The sequence below is a fragment of the Corythoichthys intestinalis genome, chromosome 1 (assembly GCF_030265065.1).
Source record: "Corythoichthys intestinalis isolate RoL2023-P3 chromosome 1, ASM3026506v1, whole genome shotgun sequence".
NCBI classification, from domain to species: domain Eukaryota; kingdom Metazoa; phylum Chordata; class Actinopteri; order Syngnathiformes; family Syngnathidae; genus Corythoichthys; species Corythoichthys intestinalis.
In genome coordinates this window covers 46949576-46969750 of record NC_080395.1, presented here as the reverse complement: position 1 = coordinate 46969750, position 20175 = coordinate 46949576, and the positions used below count along the sequence as shown (strand labels likewise).

Sequence of the window (20175 nt, the reverse complement as noted above, 5' to 3'; positions counted from 1 at the left end):
TTTTTGGGGATTTTATGGGTGAAACATGGTAATATAGCAAGGGTCGCAATGCAGAAATCACAGACATCAAGGAGTGGTCGAGATGTTCTTTTTCATATATTCACACTTTTAAACTTTTTTTTTTTTTTTTTTTTCATTTGGATTGTTTATTTATCATCTAACATATCAGAGAAAACTGACAGTAACAAAAAAAATACAATTAAGCGATAGTTATGAGGTAGGTATCCGTGACTTTTTTACAGACACAATTTTTTTCATTGTGAGGTAATTTGTTTAAAAGTTTAAAATATGCGAGTGAATAATTTTTTTAAAGTCTTTTTTTTTTTTAAGTGAAATATTAGACATGAATTCATGATTCTTAGCTAAAAATGACAAACATTTTGAATACTAAATATAAGTAATCACCTTTGTTTAATGGCTGGGTTGAAACAAAAGCGGTTGCGCAACGTTTTTAAAAGGGGGTTTCAAGGGTAAAACGGACAAATTGAAAATAGTTTGGGGGCTTAATGCGCCATGAATCTGCTATTGCAGCATATAGACATATTGTTCTATCAAACACAACAGTTGTTTTGGCTTAAAATACCGCAGTTTCTTTTAAAGAGGAGTGCAAGAGCAGAAACTGCTTTTTCAGTTTTGTCTGTGTTTTCCGCCAAATATAATAAGTTAAGCCTGGCATCCATATTTTCCATTTGGGTCATGTAGGCAGGCATACACAACGCAAAATGGGATGTCCATGTGTGTTGATGCCATATCTTTATGGGGTTAATTCATGTTTTTTTTTTTTTTTTTTTTTTTAATTACCTAAAATAGTCACTTGCCTTATAAAAGGTTTCATAAAAATAAAAGAAATGCCTACACAAACAAAAATAAAAGAAAACGTTACCTTAACAAAACCAAGGCATTTGCAACTCAGATCATGTAATTGAAGTACACAGAGAACACAAGTCTTTCCCCCCAAATTGGTATGTTTAGCTATAACGTAACTGAGCTTCCTTTCAAGCTGCACGACACATATTGCATAGCTGGCTTGTTATGAATGCACAGCATGCTGAGCTCAGCTGGCATTTTGTTTTAAGATACTGCTGCTTTACAGGTGTTTCAGACCAAAGGGAGCATGTCCTAATGAGATATAGTTATCGCTAGATATAGTCCGAATGGTGGGTGAAACATACACCAACACAGGAGGAGACGTAAACTGCAGAAAAACTTGTAAAATAATTGTCACCTTACCTTAATGTCAAGCTTGCCATTGTAGTCATCAAGAGAATTTTTCACCAAAATATTTTCGAGTTTCAAATCCCGATGCATTATTTCTGTTAGTTTAAATCAAATTATGACACAGACAAATGTAATATTAAATACCAACATGCATTCTGGACTTAATTAACAATAGTGGGGGATCATTGAGGTAAACGACTCTTATGGGACAGTGATGTGTTACTTTTTTTGTGAAGGTAGGTGATGGCGTCTGCTAAGCATCCGATGATGTGTCTCGCCTCCTCTTCTGGAAAGAAGCGTTTCTGCTTTAACACCTGCTTCAATTCACCTCCAACGCACAGCTCAGTGATCAAATATGTCATCTAGGACGGAGCATAGATGTACCTTACTCCTAAAAAATGGAGATGAACCACATAAGCAGAACGGCTAGGCTTACCTGAGCTGTTTCGTAGATCTCCTCCAGACGCAGAATGTGTGGGTGATCCACTTGTTTGAGTATTTTAATTTCTTGCTCCAGCATCTTGATTTTATTACTCCCCGGCTGAAAAGACACACAGTAATGTCACTGTGAAATCTTCCTAGAGTTTTGATCCAAAAGCAACTTCTGAATTGGTTTAACCCATTTTATCATATTACAAACACTCACTTCTGCTTTGCAAACCGTCTTGATGGCCCATTGGGTCTGCGTTCTAATGTGCGTGGCTTCATACACCACCCCGTAACTTCCGTGGCCCAACTTCTTTCCAAATATGTAGAAGTCCTTTAGGGAGAAAAAAATTCAAATGTATCAGCTCCACTGGCTTTAAGAGACGTACTGTTTTTTTTTGGGACAATTAATTGGCACCCGAGTATAAGTCGCACCAGCCAAAGAATGCACCATGAAGATGAAAAAAACAACAACAAAAAGTCACACTAGTGTAAGTCACATTTTAGCAGAGCAATTGTTTAATTTATCAGAAACCAAGGACATACATTAAAATAATAATAGTAAAATGCATAACGACAGGCTAGACATCTGTTAATGTAACTTTAACTTTTTCACTAGTAGTAACTAGGGCTGTCAAAATTATCGCGTTAACGGGCGTTAATTCATTTTTTAAATTAATCACGTTAAAATATTTGACGCAATTAACGCACATGCCCCGCTCAAACAGATTAAAATGACAGCAGTGTCATGTCACTTGTTACTTGTGTTTTTTTGTCCCCCTCTGCTGGTGCTTTGGTGCGACTGATTTTATGGGTTGACATCAACAATGGCGAGCGACTAGTTTATTTTTTGATTGAAAATTTAAAAATTTTATTAAAACGAAAACATTAAGAAGGGTTTTAATATAAAATTTCTATAACTTGTAATAACATTTATCTTTTAAGAACAACAAGTCTTTCTATCCATGGATCGCTTTAACAGAATGTTAATGTTAATGCCATCTTGTTGATTTATTGTTATAATAAAAGAATACAGTACTTATGTACAGTATGTTGAATGTATATATCCGTCTTGTGTCTTATCTTTCCATTCCAACAATAATTTACAGAAAAATATGGCATATTTTATAGATGGTTTGAATTGGGATTAATTATGATTAATTATTTTTTAAGCTGTGATTAACTCAATTAAAAAATTTTATCGTTTAACAGCCCTAGTAGTAAATAGTAGCTACTAGTAACTAGTATATCCTAAACAACACAACATAATGGGCCGTCAGAGTGAAAAAAACATAAGGTCGCATCTCAGGATAAGTCGCAGGCCTACCAAAACAATGAAAAAAGTGCAACATATAGTCCAGAAAATATGAGGTGTGGTTTGCAAAATGCCCCTTCAATGACACCACTGATGAGCACAGCCATTTTGTGAAATATAAACACTGTTAGACTTGAGCCTACACTGCTGGCCAAAAGTATTGGCACCCCTGCAATCCTACAAGATAATGCTCAATTTCTCCAAAAAATGCCCTAAAGAACACCGTTCCCACAGTCAAACATGGCTGGGGTTCCCTGATGTTTTGGGGTTGCTTTGCTCCCTCTGGCACTGGACTGCTTGACCGTGTGCACGGCATTATGAAGTCTGAAGACAACCAAAACATTTTTGCAGCATAATGTAGGGCCCAGTGTGAGAAAGCTGGGTCTTCCTTTAGAGATCATGGGCCTTCCAGCAGGACAATGACCCAAAACACACTTCAAAAAGCACTAGAAAATGGTTTGAGAGAAAGCACTGGAGACTTCTAAATGAACACCTGTGGAGGATCTGAAAATGGCAGTTTGGAGAAGGCACCCTTCAAATCTCAGAGACCTGGAGCAGTTGGCCAAAGAAGAATGGTCTAAAATTCCAGCAGAGCACTGTAAGAAACTCATTGATACCGGATACCGGAAGCGGTTGTTGCAGTTATTTTGTCCAAAGGTTGTGCTACCAAGTACTAGGCTGAGAGTGCCAATACTTTTGTCAGGCCCATTTTTGAAGTTTTGTGTAACATGATCATGATTTATTTTTTCTTTTTCATTCTTTTTTATGTTTTTTCACTGTAAGCAAAATACATTAAGATATTACTACCAAAGCATTTGTAATTACAATCATTTTCTTGGAGAAATAGAGCATTATCTGACAGAATTGCAGGCGTGCCAATACTTTTGGCCAGCAGTGTAGGTGCATGTAATAATGGGTTTTAACGACATCACAAGGAAGGGTGAGAAATTAATACTACTCAGATTGGATTGGCTAAAATAGTACCGCATTGATAAAATGTCTGTCCCCATGTCGGGTGACCACTTCCAGGAAATACTGTTTTAAAATTTTCCACCGCCATAATGCGTTATAAAAATCTAATTTTGAGTGTTTTTCAATTTATCAAGAAAGATTCTTTCTGTCCGTTTTAACTCAAACACGCCACTCTGAATTGAATATCATGAAACCGCTTTGCATATTCTGAATGTGTCATCTCGTTTTTTATAATCTCTGGAACTAGAGAATACAGTCATTGCTATTCAAATTACAAACGATGAGTTTCGTCTGCAGTCACTTTTAATCTCAGGTCTAATTAACTCACTCATTATCTGTGTGCATGCAAGGCTAACCAAAAGTACTTTGTGTGTGTCGAATACAAGTGAGCTGTTGTACAAAGCACCAAAATGAACTTTCCATACGTATAGTTTTATAATGCGGGTGTAACAAGTGTGTGAGCGTGACAGATTTATGTGCGACATCTTCCGTCACCTCCATGTCGCCGTCGCCGATCAGTCGAATGTGAGGCACATCCCTCTCTGAGGTGCTCTTGGCCCCTGTGCTTTTTCCTAGGCCACTGATTGCTGCCTCTGCCATCTAAAGACGGGAGCAAAAAAGAGCTGTTATTTTTATTTGTCATGCCTTAATTGACCGATAATGGCTGTTTGCTTGAGAAAAACAATGGTAAAAAACAGTGAGACTGTTTTTTTCATGCAGTGCCATGTCGAGTTTGTATTGTTGTGTTGATTGAATGCAATTATGAATATAGTGGCATGTGGCAATAAACAGGTGTAAAAGTGATCATCATAGCGTATGAAATATACAATGTAAAATGTTGCAAAACACAATGCATTACAATTAAAGTGCATACGATAGGAGAAAAAAAGTCTTAAATAGGATTATTATGTGAATTAGAATCATATTTTGAGACGATTCAACTATATACAACAATTTAGCAAAGCGCAGATGACGAAAAATTAGTCTTTTAATCTGCCGGTTAGCCACGCCTACTATTATAGGGCTCTAGCGTCCCCAACAGGTGGATGACGTCAGCAGAGTCACGATTTCATCTGATTTAGTATGCAGCCCATTCAGGGGGAATGATTCACAACGAGGAAAACGCGACGAAGAGAGCCGCAAAATGTCATTGTTTCAGTCGCTCTACTCCAATATTTTTACAGGATACTCTTTTTATCCAAGTATTTTTCCCCAATAGCTAAATAAATGGCTTGAGAAGGACCAGTGAGCCCGTCGAGGGGGAATCATTCACAACGAGGAAAACGCGACGAAGAGAGCTGCAAAATGTCATTGTTTCTGTTTCCCTACTTCGATATTTTTACAGGATATTCTTTTTATCCAAGTATTTTTCCCCAATTGCTAAATAAATGGCATGGTCATGACAAATAACAGTCTTGTGCTAAATGGAATATGAAATAATAAAAATGCACTTATTCAGGACGACATGGCAAAATTACTCCATAATGGTCAAAACTGTCGACTTCACCTTTACTGTCGCACCTCCTGAACGATATTTTATGACACCTAAATCAGGCTTATGTCATTTCCCTTCACCGGCTTCGGAGAATGTAAACAAACCAAGAGGTGTGACAGCTAGCCGACATGCTAACCCGAACTGAGTGATGTTTCAGTCTTCGAAGCGGAAAAGCACACATAACAAGCCCGGATCATTTGGCATGACGACTGGGTTGTCGATTGTCTTCGCCGATCGGCAAACCGCCCGGCGGAGAGAAATTTACAGCTCGTTCCCCAGAGGAGGGCGGCTGCAGTTGTTGTGCAGCTAACGTGCAGTTAATGAGCATGAGGAGAGCTTTTTACATGCCTATCAATGATCAAACGTAAGTAGTCCTTTATTTAAAGAAAGTTTGTAGTGTTTACTTTGTAATCACTGCATTCGCGGCTATTTTTAACACAAAGTTGCAATTTCTGATCCGGTGGAAAATTTGACAGAACACCGGGCACACCAAGAGTGCAAAAGCGGAGTATAGTGCTTGCCCGGCGGGGGGGATGTGCAACAAGCCACCGGTTGTCGACCAAGGGCATGTCAGCCACAAAATGCAAGCCACCGCCGTATTAAAATGATCCCAGTATTTGATATAATACAAAACACGATGTTTACTCACTTCCTCGTAAGTCCCATGGTCCCACAGTAGTAGCGCTTGTTTTGGCCAATATCCACCGGTGAATGGGAACCTTTTGAAACCCCCAAAAAGGCGCACATGCCTCTCCCTCCTCCAGCAACATTTTTCTGCAGCCATTTGGCTGGCGTGATGCGAAAAATAAACATATTATTCCGCAAAATCAGCTGAATCCTTAGTCCTTCTCATACAACAGTACAGCTGTATAGTGAAGAGGACTCCTTCCTCCGTACATGTCACAGCGCCCTCTTTCTCAACTCGAGACTGTTGCTGGAAGTCACTCATTTTCATGGTGCGGGATTCAAAAAACTAGATAAATATAGCGATCGCTTCCACACACATCCAAGCGGTCAAAATCCTTCAGGAGCATAAAATACTCCGTGTATTATGAAATAAACATGCTTTTTTGTGTCACAGGCAATTTAAGGCTGAGCAGGTTAGCGGGTTAATTCCAAGTTAACTCACAAATCAATTAATGCTTATAATTATTTTTAATTGTGCATTAGCAACAGAGCCAACAAAGAAAAAAGCTCTCTGTTCCATCTGATTCTAGTCAAATGAGAAGTGTTCTTAATACAGAGCAGAACTCAGCATCAGTTCAGAGTGCTGGAACAAACATGCAGGCCTGCAAAAGGTCCTTATCTCTTGCAGAAGAAGAGAGCTTCTTTATCATGTAAAAATGCTAATAATCTTGTAAATCCTAGTAACTGACTAAGTGCAGAGGTGTAAAACTGTTATAAAAGAAAACATTTCTTAGGGAGGATCACACATTTTCATTTACATGACAGTACATAAAACTAGACCTATGCTTTTAAACACGTTTGAATGTTTTATTGGATTTTGGGTATAACATTTTGTTTATTTACGATTAATTGCAAAGATTTATTGCAATTAACTGCAATTAGAATTTGTAATTGGAGCCCAGCCAGTGGCGCGGGAAGTGGGGTGCTTAGAGTGCTGCTGCACCCCCTGGTGTTGGGGAGGGGAAAAAAGTGTTTTGGTAGATTTTTTTATGTTGTAAATAAATCAACAAAACATATTGAAACAATAGCGTATTTAACTATAAATCAAATATATACAGTGGGGCAAATAAGTATTTAGTAAACCACTAACTGTGCAAGTTCTCCCACTTGAAAATATTACAGAGGCCTGTACTTGTCAACATGGGTAAACCTCAACCATGAGAGACAGAATGTGGGGAAACAGAAAAAAAAACAGAAAATCACATTGTTTGATTTTTTAAAAAATTTATTTGCAAATCATGGTGGAAAATAAGTATTTGGTCAATACCAAAAGTTCATCTCAATACTTTGTTATGTACCCTTTGTTGGCAATAACGTAGGCAAAACTTTTTCTGTAACTCTTCACAAGCTTTTCACACACTGTTGCTGGTATTTTGGCCTATTCCTACATGCAGATCTCTAGAGCAGTGATGTTTTGGGGCTATCGTTGGGAAACACGGACTTTCAACTCCCTCCACAGATTTTCTATGGGGTTGAGATCTGGAGACTGGCTAGGCCACTCCAGAACCTTGAAATGCTTCTTACAAAGCCACTCCTTTGTTGCCCTGGCTGTGTGTTTGGGATCATTGTCATGCTGAAAGACCCAGCCACGTCTCATCCTCAATGCCCTTGCTAATGGAAGGAGATTTTCACTCAAAATCTCTCGATATTCCCCATTCATTCTTTCCTTTTCACAGATCAGTCGTCCTGGTCCCTATCCAGAAAAACAGCCCCAAAGCATTATGTTTCCACCCCCATGCTTCAAAGTGGGTATGGTGTTCTTCCCCATTGGGGAGGGGCTATTTTTCAGCTGCAGCCTCCTGACTTTACGGACCCCACGCTGGATGGACGTCCTCGTTACTACCCCCCGTCTCATCTGGCTAGATGGACCGCTTCTTCTTCCTTTACTCCACTGCATCTTTACGGACTGTAACTTCGCCTGCTAATTCCTATTAGCGGTCCTGGGGCTTCCTGTCTATCCGTCCTGGGAGTGGATCTCTCCTGACTGTGGTACTCCCCAAGGTTTCTCATTTTTCTCCCGAAGACTGGAGTTTTTGGAGTTTTTCCTTGCCGACATGGAGGGTCTAAGGATGGGGGAAACCCAGGACTTGAATTTATTTATTCATCTTTGTTGCTCCATTTGCTGTCTCTGATTGTGTATCATATTGCCTCTGCAAAGCCCTTTGAGACAACGTTGTTGTGATCTAGGGCTATACAAATAAAATTGAATTGAATTGAATTCTTAGGAGAGAATTCAGTATTCTTTCTCCTCCAAACACGAGAACCTGTGTTTCTACCAAAAAGTTCTATTTTGGTTTCATCTGACCATAACTCATTCTCCCAGTCCTCTTCTGAATCATCCAAATGCTCTCTAGCGAACCGCAGACGGGCCTGGACGTGTACTGGCTTCAGCAGGGGGACATGTCTGGCAGTGCAGGATTTGAGTCCCTGGCGGGGCATTGTGTTACTGATAGTAGCCTTCGTTACTGTGGTCCCAGCTATCTGTAGGTCATTCACTACGTCCCCCCGTGTGGTTCTGGGATTTTTGCTCAGCGTTCCTGTTATCATTTTGACGCCACGGGGTGAGATCTTGCATGGAGCCCCAGATCGAGGGAGATTATCAGTGGTCTTGTATGTCTTCCATTTTCTAATAATTGCTCCCACAGTTGATTTCTTTACACCAATCGTTTTACCTATTGAGATTCAGTCTTCCCAGCCTGGTGCAGGTGTACAATTTTGTCTCTGGTGTCCTTCGGCAGCTCTTTGGTCTTGGCCATTGTGGAGTTTGGAGTGTGACTGACTGAGGTTGTGGACAGGTGTCTTTTATACCGATAATGAGTTAAAACAGGTGCCAATAATACAGGTAACAAGTGTAGCCTCGTTAGAAGAAGTTAGGCCTATTTGACAGCCAGAAATCTTGCTTGTTTGTAGGTGACCTAATACTTATTTTCCACTCTAATTTGGAAATAAATTCTTTAAAAATCAAACAATGTGATTGTCTGTTTTTTTTTCACATTCTGTCTCTCATGTTTGAGGTTTACCCATGTTGACAATTACAGGCCTGTCTAATCTTTTCAAGTAGGAGAACTTGCACAATTGGTGATTGACTAAATACTTATTTGCCCCACTGTATATTGAAAAAGTTTTTTTTGTTACTAATATTGTCACCACCTGACAAAAACGAAATAGTGATTTTGTGATTTTTAATTTTTTTTTTTTTTTACAAAAACAGCAACATTTTCTAAAATTCAAATCAAGGTCGAAAATGAAGACGATTATGATAGCTTATAATAATGAGTTAGCTGTAGATTTAGACAGTGGAGAACTTCAAATAGCTTGCATTGTAGCCATATGATTGTTTGTGTGCAATTTATTTGAGTGTTGTGAAAAGTGGGTGTTAAACCGAGGCTTATTGTACCTTTAGTTTCCAAATGTGTTTGTGTGTCATTGCATTGTCTAGCTGTGGGGATTTTCATTTTAATACACGGACGTTTTTATTTCCAATAAAAAAAAAAACTCCAACACAGACTGTAGGTGAAATAGAAAGCTGTCTTTTTAGTAGCCTAGTAGTAGTACATAAACTATCCAGCATGCACGTGTACTGCCATTGTACACGTCTTGTATGGAGAAAAACAAAATAAGATCCTCACCACTCCCTGCTGTGAGTGACTTCCAGCGCCCCTGAGCCCAGCTCTAGTTTAAATATATGTGCACTGGGAGGGCTGGCAGTGAATAATCACAGCAGTTGAAATGGATTCACCACAGTCAGTGGCGGCCAAGGAGTTAACACTGTACATTATAATGTAGGTCAACTTCTATAGATTATTTTTAATAATCGACCCATGCAGCATTCTTGAGATAGCCGTGTTAATTAAATGGGTACGTCTGACTCAATCGCAGACTCCATACCTTTGGTGTAGCTTGTCATTTTTTAATCACTCGTCTATGACCGAACTGCTGTCTCCGGTCGAGCCCGTATTAACTTGAAGCGCAATTTAACCACCTTGAAAAACAGTCTCTGTAGCCAAATTAAATGTAAAGCAATTATCAAGTGATGACTAGGCGCAATGAAGTGGATCCGCCACACGCACAGCAATTAATTATTAACAAGGAAGCTGTGTCTTTAACCTCTTCACTCTGGTGCATCATTTTGGCCCTGACAGGGCTCTAATAACAGGCTTGTCTTTCCCATTATCTCCTGTCTATTTTCACATCAAAATGATTGTGACAGCCTCTGGAAATTCCAATCACCACAATCATATCTCATTTGCGGAAGGTAGATGCGTGTGACGAGTGTATCAGTGGGGAGGTGAAGTCGAGAGCAGGTAGGTTCTGGGTACTTCCGATGATGGGAGGGCCCTCATAACCCAGATCCGCCATCAGAAGGAAGTCGGCTATAATCATTCAGAATTTCCCACTGAAAATTTCTCCTGAATTGTTTGTTTAATGATAGGCTAATGGATTTTGACGGACAGATTTGGCCAATAATGTGTCTTGTGCATCTTCTTAAACATGCAGGTCATTTCTTAGTTCATACTGGTTGTTTTTCCTACTGTCTTGTGCGCTGATCAGATCAAATGGGTTAGGGTTAGGTCAAATTTTGTCAGTATCCACCTAAAGACTCTGAAGCATAGTTTCAGCAACCATACCTATCCGTACGGTGCCCAAATGCATCAAATTTCCGCACCGCGAACCTACTGAAAATTTTAAACCACAATGACGTTTCCATACAGAAAAACAAAGCAGATGATCTACTACTTGCAGAGGTTTGTTGGCCTGAACATTCTTTCATTTGACCCCACCTAGTCAAAATGGGTTGGACCTCTAGCACCGTCAATGGTAGCCAATGAGTTAAGGAAGGAATGTTAATTTGGAAAATTTTGACCTAGTGAACTAAAGGTCAACCGATATATCTGCTGGGTGATACATCAGGCCGATATACTTTTTTCTTGATCGGGCATCAGCCGACATATAACCAATATAACTAAAAATATAACGCTAACGCTGATGTTCACTGTTTGGGTGAGGGTCTTTCTTGTTAAGTTCAACCAATATATCGGCCGGCTAATATATTGAGCCGTTACATGGTCTTTTTTCAAGATCGGATGATATATTGGCCAACCGATATATCGGGCCAAAATATGGACTTTTTCCAGCTCGGCCAAAATATAGCTGATATATTAGGATAACTTTTATCTTCACTGTTTGGGCGAGGATCTTTGTTAATTTTGACTTTACACCACTGAGTGGCCAGTGTTACAAAACGAAGTAGCAGAAGAAAAGTTTTTACTTCTAATAGACAAGTTTCCTGAGCGAAACATTAGCGGCACCATTTTTGTCATTTTCTGCTGCGGACTTCCGGTTTAGACAGAACACCATGAATTGCGGCTGAGGTAGACAACGTTTTTAAAAATCAAATCAAACCAGAGGAACCCACCGAATCTCCAAAAATGGATTCAGCACGACGTAGATGAGACTCCGCGACTTTCTGTGCTGTGCTTGGTTGTGTGAACTCTTGGAATCACCAATATATATGCTTGGAAGTGGAATGTTATGAACAGCGTCCAGCTTCAAAGCGCTAGTGTGGATCTAACTCGCCATACGCATTAAATCGAAACCAGCAGCAGATTAAGGATTTGGCTCGCAGCGGTAACCCTAAACGGTCCACCTAAAAGATTGCACGTGTGATCTTATCACTTCGTTGATCGTTCGTGGACAAAATTCTAGGTGCAGATTTATACGCCGGCCACTTGAGTGACCAAAATGAGGAGAAATTACAAATATTGCACTTGCTGAATGCAGAAGGGCGGACACGGATTTTGTAATTTTCATCGAGTTAGGTTATAGTCATGGTATTATGAGCTCATCGCAAATATACATATAAACACAAATAGTATGTCATTCTTTCTTTATTGCAGATATTGATCGCAATAAAACTTTTGGACAACATGATTCCATTTCTTTCTTTTTTTTTTTTTAAAGCAATTGGCGCATGTGCAAGACAGTTCGATAAATCACAGTTTATAAAATTATTAGAAAAATATTAACAAAGGTGGAGCATAAATCGAGCCTTCCATCATCAAGGTAGGATGCATGTAGTCTCGTACAAGTGTTGTTGTGAGGCACATCAAGGTGTCTTCCCTTGCCTAACAGCATCTTTCACCAGTAAACAACCGAACAAAAAACGTGTAACACTTGAATTTATGCATTTAGGGTAAAAAGCCAGTGTATGACTTGTAGTAGATGAGTGTTCTCTATTCTTCCATTCGTTGACGCTAATGCAAAGCTAATGATGTCTCAATGACGCAACACAGAATTGTTGTCAAATTGAACATAATTGTACCTGTTATAGCTTTGTGGTGGCACTGTCTTGGTTCCACATCTGCCTTCATTAACACAAAATTCCCATATTCATGCATTAGGACACATTCAACTGGATGCTTCGGAGCTTTTCAGGTCCCTGATTGCGTTTCCATCCTCTGACATTAAATCAATAAAATACAAAACTATTTTGGTTGTGACGACTCTTAGCCATTTCTTCATCTTGTCCTCCCATGTCGTGATGATGGCAGATGGATGTGGCATTTCTAAATTGTCTTTTAAGAGGGATTTTGATGAGTAATGCCACTCCAGCTCCACTGTTATTTTGGTTATAAAAAGTGTCAAACAGAAATGCGGAAGTAAAGCGGAAGTACCTCTGAAACTTGTCTATATACACTCACAGGCCACTTTATTAGGTACACTTGTCCAACTGCTCGTTAACACTTAATTTCTAATCAGCCAATCACACGGCAGCAACTCAGTGCATTTAGGCATGTAGACATGGTTTAAGACAATCTCCTGCAGTTCAAACCGAGCATCAGTATGGGGAAGAAAGGTGATTTGAGTGACTTTGAACGTGGCATGGTTGTTGGTGCCAGAAGGGCTGGTCTTAGTATTTCAGAAACTGCTGATCTACTGGGATTTTCACACACAACCATCTCTAGGGTTTACAGAGAATGGTACGAAAAAGAAAAAATATCCAGTGAGCGGCAGTTCTGAGGGCGGGAATGCCTTGTGGAGGCCAGAGGTCAGAGGAGAATGGCCAGACTGGTTCGAGCTGATAGAAAGGCAACAGTGACTCAAATGACCACCTGTTACCACCAAGGTAGGCAGAAGAGCATCTCTGAACGCACAGTACGTCGAACTTTGAGGGAGATGGGCTACAGCAGTAGAAGACCACGCAGGGTGCCACTCCTTTCAGCTAAGAACAGGAAACAGAGGCTATAATTTGCACAAGCTCATCAAAATTGGACAATAGAAGATTGGAAAAACGTTGACTGGTCTGATGAGTCTCGATTTCTGCTGCGACATTCGGATGGTATGGTCAGAATTTGGCCTCAACAACATGAAACCATCGATCCATCCTGCCTTGTATCACCGGTTCAGGCTAGTGGTGTAATCGTGTGGGGAATATTTTCTTGGTACTCTTTGGGCCCCTTGGTACCAATTGAGCATCGTTTGAACGCCACAGCCTACCTGAGTATTGTTGCTGACCATGTCCATCCCTTTATGACCACAATGTACCCAACTTCTGATGGCTACTTTCAGCAGAATAATGTGCCATGTCATAAAGCTGGAATCATCTCAGACTGGTTTCTTGAACATGACAATGAGTTCACTGTACTCAAATGGCCTCCATAGTCACCAGATCTCAATCCAATAGAGCATCTTTGGGATGTGGTGGAACAGGAGATTAGCATCATGGATGTGCAGCCGACAAATCTGCACCAACTGTGTGATGCCATCATGTCAATATGGACCAAACTCTCTGAGGAATGCTTCCAGCACCTTGTTGAATCTATGCCTCGAAGAATTGAGGCAGTTCTGAAGGCAAGAGGGGGTCCAACCCGTTACTAACATGGTGTAACTAATAAAGTGGCCGGTGAGTGTATATACATTCATGTAATGAGTGTTTTCGATTGTATTTCATGTTATTTGTGGGTCGCTGGAGTGCTGGAGCCTATCCTAGCTAATTATGGTCAGTAGGCAGGGTACACCCTGAATTGGTTATAGGCCTCAAATATCAGTTTATAAAATTTGCTTGAGACATTGGCAATCAGCTGAATTAAAAAAAAAAAAAAAGTACCAGCATCAGACTTGGTTTTGGTCGACCTCTATGGTGAACCGACTCTGCACAGCTTCCAACTCATTTTGCTATGCTAGGTCACATTTGTGTCCAAATCTGTTTAGGCTAATTTTTACATCCAGCTAAATGCTATTACTTTCAAATGAAAAAGAAATTGGGGATACAAGTAGCTCAAGATGAAAAAAATGTGTCTACTAATGGTATGGGTTCCCTGGTGGGGTAAAAAATAAAAAAATAAAAACAGTGAAGAATAAAAAAATAAAAACAGTGAAGAATTTGTGGCTTGCCAAGACAACTCCAACTGAGTGCTGTCTCATCTCCAGTTCCGGCAGGAAGTAATTAGAGCCAATGCTTCATTCAAGTCGAGTCCATACTCTCTCCATCATCCCGTCAAACAGCAAAGTCTGCTTATTTACACTAGAAGCAGTTTGGAAAAAAGCGTTGTGCTGGGTTACGGTTGGTGAGCGCGGGACATTATTGTCAGAGCACACAGTGTCACTTTGGAACAATAGACCGTGAATTTACAAAGGTTAGCCTTGATTGTCTGACTTTCTGTCCCCATCAACTCCAGATTATTCATATTTACTTTTTGACTATGATTCAGAATGTTGCTAGGCACATCATAGTGGAAAAAATACCATTTACACATACAATGAAATACCTAAAAGTTCATTTGTGATGAGCAGTGTAATGTTTGTTGTAATTATTTATTTTGGAATTATGCTGGGAAAAGATTTTAAATGATTCATTTTGTTGATTACAAAAACCTGGTATTTCATTAATGGGGGGGGGGGGGGGGGGGGTAACTTTTTATCCTCACTGTAATTGATCAATCTTGCCATACCAAAATTCAGCACTGATCCCATCTGGCATATGGAAATGAAAGTGTAATCTTAAACCAGCCACAGCAACTGCATTTCAATCTCAGTCACATTATCGAGCTAACACTTTAATTATTGTACAGACTCTCTTGAGGTTTGTTTTCTTTAATAGTTGAACGCATTTGGTTCGAGCGGCACTTGGGCTGTGAAGCAGCAGCCACTAAAATACAGCAGCGACATCAAACAAAGTCCTAGCTGCAATTAACGTGTAAGCTCAATCAATTTTCCTGGCGTCCAAAAGTTACATTTTCCAAATGTGGAACTTAATCATTTATTGACAGCTCGGCTTTGATGACAAATGATAAACTTCACAGTCCTAATGAAGCGTGGAATTACATTACCTGATGAGGCAAGAAATTGCATGTTTAGAATGCAAATATAGCACTCATCTTCGTCACCGAGTGATGAGGTGAAACCTAATATCACACGGGTAGATTATCAAAGCTCCTCGGCTAAATCTGATACGGAGAGGACGGAACGCCCAAGCGCTAGATGCGTCACTGTGGAAAATGCAGTGGGCACTTCATTAGGTACAGCGCTCTATTACAATACAAAACAACAGAAATAAAACCAGGGCAAATGTGCATAGAGCTAGGTGCAACCTTTCAGTTTTTGGGTAGTCATCTTGACTTGGCAGACATTTTCATAAACTGTGTCTTAAAAAGGTACTCTAAATGCTAGAGTTCGACTGATATGGGATTTTCAAAGGCCGATGTGATTTTTAAAACAAAATTCAGCTGACTGTCGATGTCTAAAGCCGATTTTGTCAGATGGTACATAACAGTGAACACAGTTCCCGTTAGGTTATAGTTATCGTTAGTTACCGTTACAGAACAGTTACCCTTTATATCGGATGATATAGCCGATCTTGAATCGATCTTGAAAAATCCATGTATCGGTCCGATATATTGTGAAAGATCATCACCCGATCAGTGAACATATAATCCTTATTTTATATCGGCTATATTTTGCAGCTTTCAAAAGTCCATATATCGGCCAGATATATCAGTCAACCTTTCTTAAATGTCCCATGATTTTCAATTGGATTCGTCGCACCAGTTTAAAAAAAAAACTTGTTGGTTTGGATGTACACATTCTATGAGGTGAACATCTTTATCGTTCAGTTAATTACACATATTACACGAAGGGTAAAACTGTGCGATTTATTTATTTGTTACTTTACTTTTATTCCTCATTCAATGACAGTTTTGCATTTTAATTTTATTGTCTTTGTTACAACGAAAAATAAAGTATTGTACTGTATTCTATCCAATTCTAATTGGCAATGTTCATAAATCCCTCCACTCTGATGGAAGTTTAAATAGCACGAAGCTGCCATTTAACATAATTATGGTGATGCGTTGGTTTGCTTTGCAAAGCATCCCCACGATGAATAAAAAAATGATTATCTATCACAATCAATGGGAACCAATGACTTAAAGGGTAAAAGACATGAAAAATCATTTTTATTTCATATTACATGCAGTATTTATGTGTTTGCTGTGGGGAAGGAGAGTGATTGTGCCACAGCCACTGCGTGCTAAAATGCTTGCGCAATTGCATGCAGGTCACAGTGGTATTGTTAAAATGAAAGAAATGGTGAGAAGTTATTTTTTGGTGGCCAGGATTAGATAAACAGATCGAAGAGACGGTAAAAAATTGTTCATCATGCCAGAAGATTGGCAACAATCCCCCTGCAGCCCCACTTCATCCTTGGGATTTTCCTCAGGACCCTTGGCACCGCGTTTATATTGACTTTGCAGGCCCTTTCAAAAATCGAATGTTTCTGGTTGCTATCAATGCCGATAGTAAGTGGCCAGAGGTAGCTATCATGAAATCAACCACATCGGAAAAGACAATTGAGAAGTTAGGAGAGATGTTTAGTCTCTTCGAGCCCCTGCACAACTCGTGTCATGCCCCAATTTGTATCAAAAGAAATGGTTGAATACCTGCAAGCCAATGGATTTCAACTTTCAACACATCAAGTCGGCTCCCTATCACCCGGCAACCAACGGCTTGACAGAGAGGTTTGTGCAGACCCTCAAACATGCTCTCAAAGCATCACAAGGGCAAAGTACACTCCATAAGAGACTACACGAATTTCTCCTCAAATACCGAACATCTGTGCATGCAACTACCAAGGTATCGCCAGCGAGCCTAATGTTTTCTCGGGAGCTACGTACTGGAATAGACCTGCTGAAACCACCAACCCTGAGAAACATTGTTCAAATGGATCAACGGAAACAAGTCAAGTACAGAGACCTGCATTCCAAGAACCGAGTTTTTGCACCTGGTGACTCTGTTATGGCCCGGAGTTATCAGAGTTAGGAAAAATGGGCCCCTGCCACCATCATTGCTCAAACTGGGCCTGTTTCCTACACAGTTCAGACAGCTGATGGTGTTTGGCGTCGCCATGTGGATCAATTGTTGGGAACAGCAGACACTACTCCAGAACTGTCTATTGATTGTGATGATGCTAGCAGTGCAATTATACCAGGAATGTCTATCTTACCGGATGTGCCAAAAATACAAGAAATGTCTAGCTTACCGGATTTGTCAAACCCAAACAATCCTGCTGTAATTGTGTCTAATTCAACCAATAAACAAACAGAACCTGAAACGGTATCGGAACCTGTTTCCACAAGCGGAAAATCTGAAGTGACTGTTGAACGTCGTTATCCTGCACGGGACAGGCGACCGCTTGCTAGATTGGATTTATACTGTAAGTACCGTCTTGGCCCGAATATAACATGGTGTTTTTTGCATTGAAATAAGACTGAAAAAGTGGGGGTTGTCATATATTCGCGGTCTAGACATTATACACATTTATGACGCTAGATGGCGCCAGATATCATTGAAGCTGTGTTCCGTCATGACAGATCTCAGCTACTCTCAAGTTTAACCAGTTTGCATTATTTTATTGCAGTGTTTTTCCTTATTCAGATTTGTTTCAAGACTACAGTTACAGTTAGACTTCATTTTGATGGTTAATGCAGTTATTGCAATTTTGTTGTTTTATCACAATAGATTGGTTTATTTACATTTAAAAAACCAGAAGCCATTCATTTACAAATGTGATTGCACTTTAGTTTACATATTTAAATGTTCAGATATTAAGATTTGAATGAGGCAAAATAACATGCTTTTTCTCTCAAATACATTGTTATAATCAGATGTACTGAAAATATTTTCTGTATAAAAATTAATTTGGTGTTCAAAAAGTCTTTTTTCAAACTTGAGTCTTGAAAAAGAGGGGGTCGTCTTATAATCAGGGCCATCTTATATTCAGGCCAATACGGTAATAAGTAAGATGGGGAAAACAGGAGGTATTTTTGTGTTTATTTCTGGGACATGTTAGGTAAAGGGGGAGGAGATGTAACATTTATGTCACACTGCTGTTGCCATAGTGTGCACATCCCGCTTCATCTAGCAGTTACATTTGTTTTGGTTGAAGCTCTGTGGATTTTCGATCGACAATATCGTTCGAAAGATCAACACTTGAACCAGAATCACTTAAAAACACTTCCTCCTCCATTGTGCTAGCTTAATGTTAAATCCACTGAGTTACTCCAGTGACATCATCAACAAGATCATGGGTGTCCAAACCTGTCCTCAAGGGCCGCTGTGGGTCCTGGTTTTTGTTCTTACCAATCGAGCACAGACAGTTTAACCAATGAAGTTTGTGCTAAAACAAACAGCACCTGACTGCAATCAACCGATTACATTTGTGAGACACCAGATTGGAATGAAATCCAGCACCCACTGCGGCCCTATGTGGAATAGTTTGGACGCCACTGACCAAGATGGAGGCGCCGGAGCGTTATGATGACAGGTGGGGCTAAACAGCAGACTTATCATCATCTGCGTTGTGCCCAATTTTTTTATGTAGTTGAATTGCCTCAAAATATGATTTTAATTCCAATAAGAATGCTGTTTAAGATTTAATTTCAGGTGTCATAAAAACTGTAAAGCTTGGATGTAAATCAAAACAGAGTAATTAACCTCGAACCTCAGTGAGTGAGTCTTGAACCCTGATTGTTTTTTTACTTGACTTTTACACACTACAGTGCTTTAAAAAATGAATTGAAGCTCCCTGATTCAAACTCACTCACTTAAAGAACTCCCTGTTCTAGTGGCCATGTTTGCTAAGTGTCATCTGGCATGAAAACATGCTTTTGCCAAAAGGGAAGCGAAAGATCAACTTGTGCCATTTGCTCTGAGCCCTCCACATGTTGCTGGGAGATAAGGGCCAACAAATTCAAATTCTTCTTTTTTTTCTCATTGGTTTAATCCCGGTTAAAGCCAATCTGTGCCCTCAGCCTTTGGGACGCGACGAGGGCAGACGTCTGGAGGAATGTGGGCAGTGTCAGAAACAAGTCCAATACTGTTGCAGTGACAAACTAAAGAAGTCAGCACATTTGTATCAAGTCAATCCGCAGCAGCAGTTTGTTATTTTAAATCATTTAAATTGTTGAGCCTCAATCTGTCAAACACTTTAATAAACCAGTTAGCATACATGTTCTTTCACATTTTAAGTCAACCTACAGAGAATATATAACATAATATCCCCCTTTGGAACTCAGTTCAAGATACTAACGGGTGCTTTCGCTGGGGCACGTCGTCATGGCAACGAGTCCCGAAGCAGAACAATTGCATGTTCCGGGTGGTATCAAGTTGAAAAGAATGCTCATTTGTCCACAAATACCACTGCCAAACGTGCCAAAGTCGACAGAACTTGTTTTATAGAATGTTATAAACGTGACTTACCTTGTGAAATTTTTCATCTTTGAAAGACTTCAAATGCGAAAGTGAGTGGCGACGGAAAGGCAAGAGGGACAAAAAGTCGTCATGTCAAGCGGGCCTCTAAAGGCTGTCCTACAGCGTTCTCAAATGGCGAGTCAGTGTACTACAAGTGTCATTCATTGTAACGACGAGCAAAAAATCTTCAATTTTGTACTGGTCACTAGTCGCCATCTCGCGGAATTAATTGTACTGCAAGTAGTATTATGACGTTCTACTTTTTTCTTTGCCGCTTAACCTTTGTCTTGTGTTGTGGTCGGTACCGACCCGTTTG

At 39.9% G+C, this 20175-nt stretch overlaps 1 protein-coding gene across 1 annotated transcript in view; it reads right to left on the bottom strand.

Annotated features, from left to right (window-relative positions):
* The window catches only part of stk33 (serine/threonine kinase 33), a 34462-nt gene extending 14522 nt beyond the window's left edge, over positions 1-19940 (bottom strand). The window contains exons 1-6 of the mRNA XM_057835626.1: positions 19869-19940; positions 4427-4531; positions 1865-1978; positions 1655-1759; positions 1442-1580; positions 1231-1313 (exon numbers count right to left, since the gene is read on the bottom strand). Of these exons, the coding sequence (XP_057691609.1) occupies positions 1231-1313; positions 1442-1580; positions 1655-1759; positions 1865-1978; positions 4427-4531 (546 nt within the window). The 5' untranslated portion in view covers positions 19869-19940. The remainder of the gene's footprint in view (positions 1-1230; positions 1314-1441; positions 1581-1654; positions 1760-1864; positions 1979-4426; positions 4532-19868) is intronic.
* Positions 19941-20175: the final 235 nt, after the last annotated feature.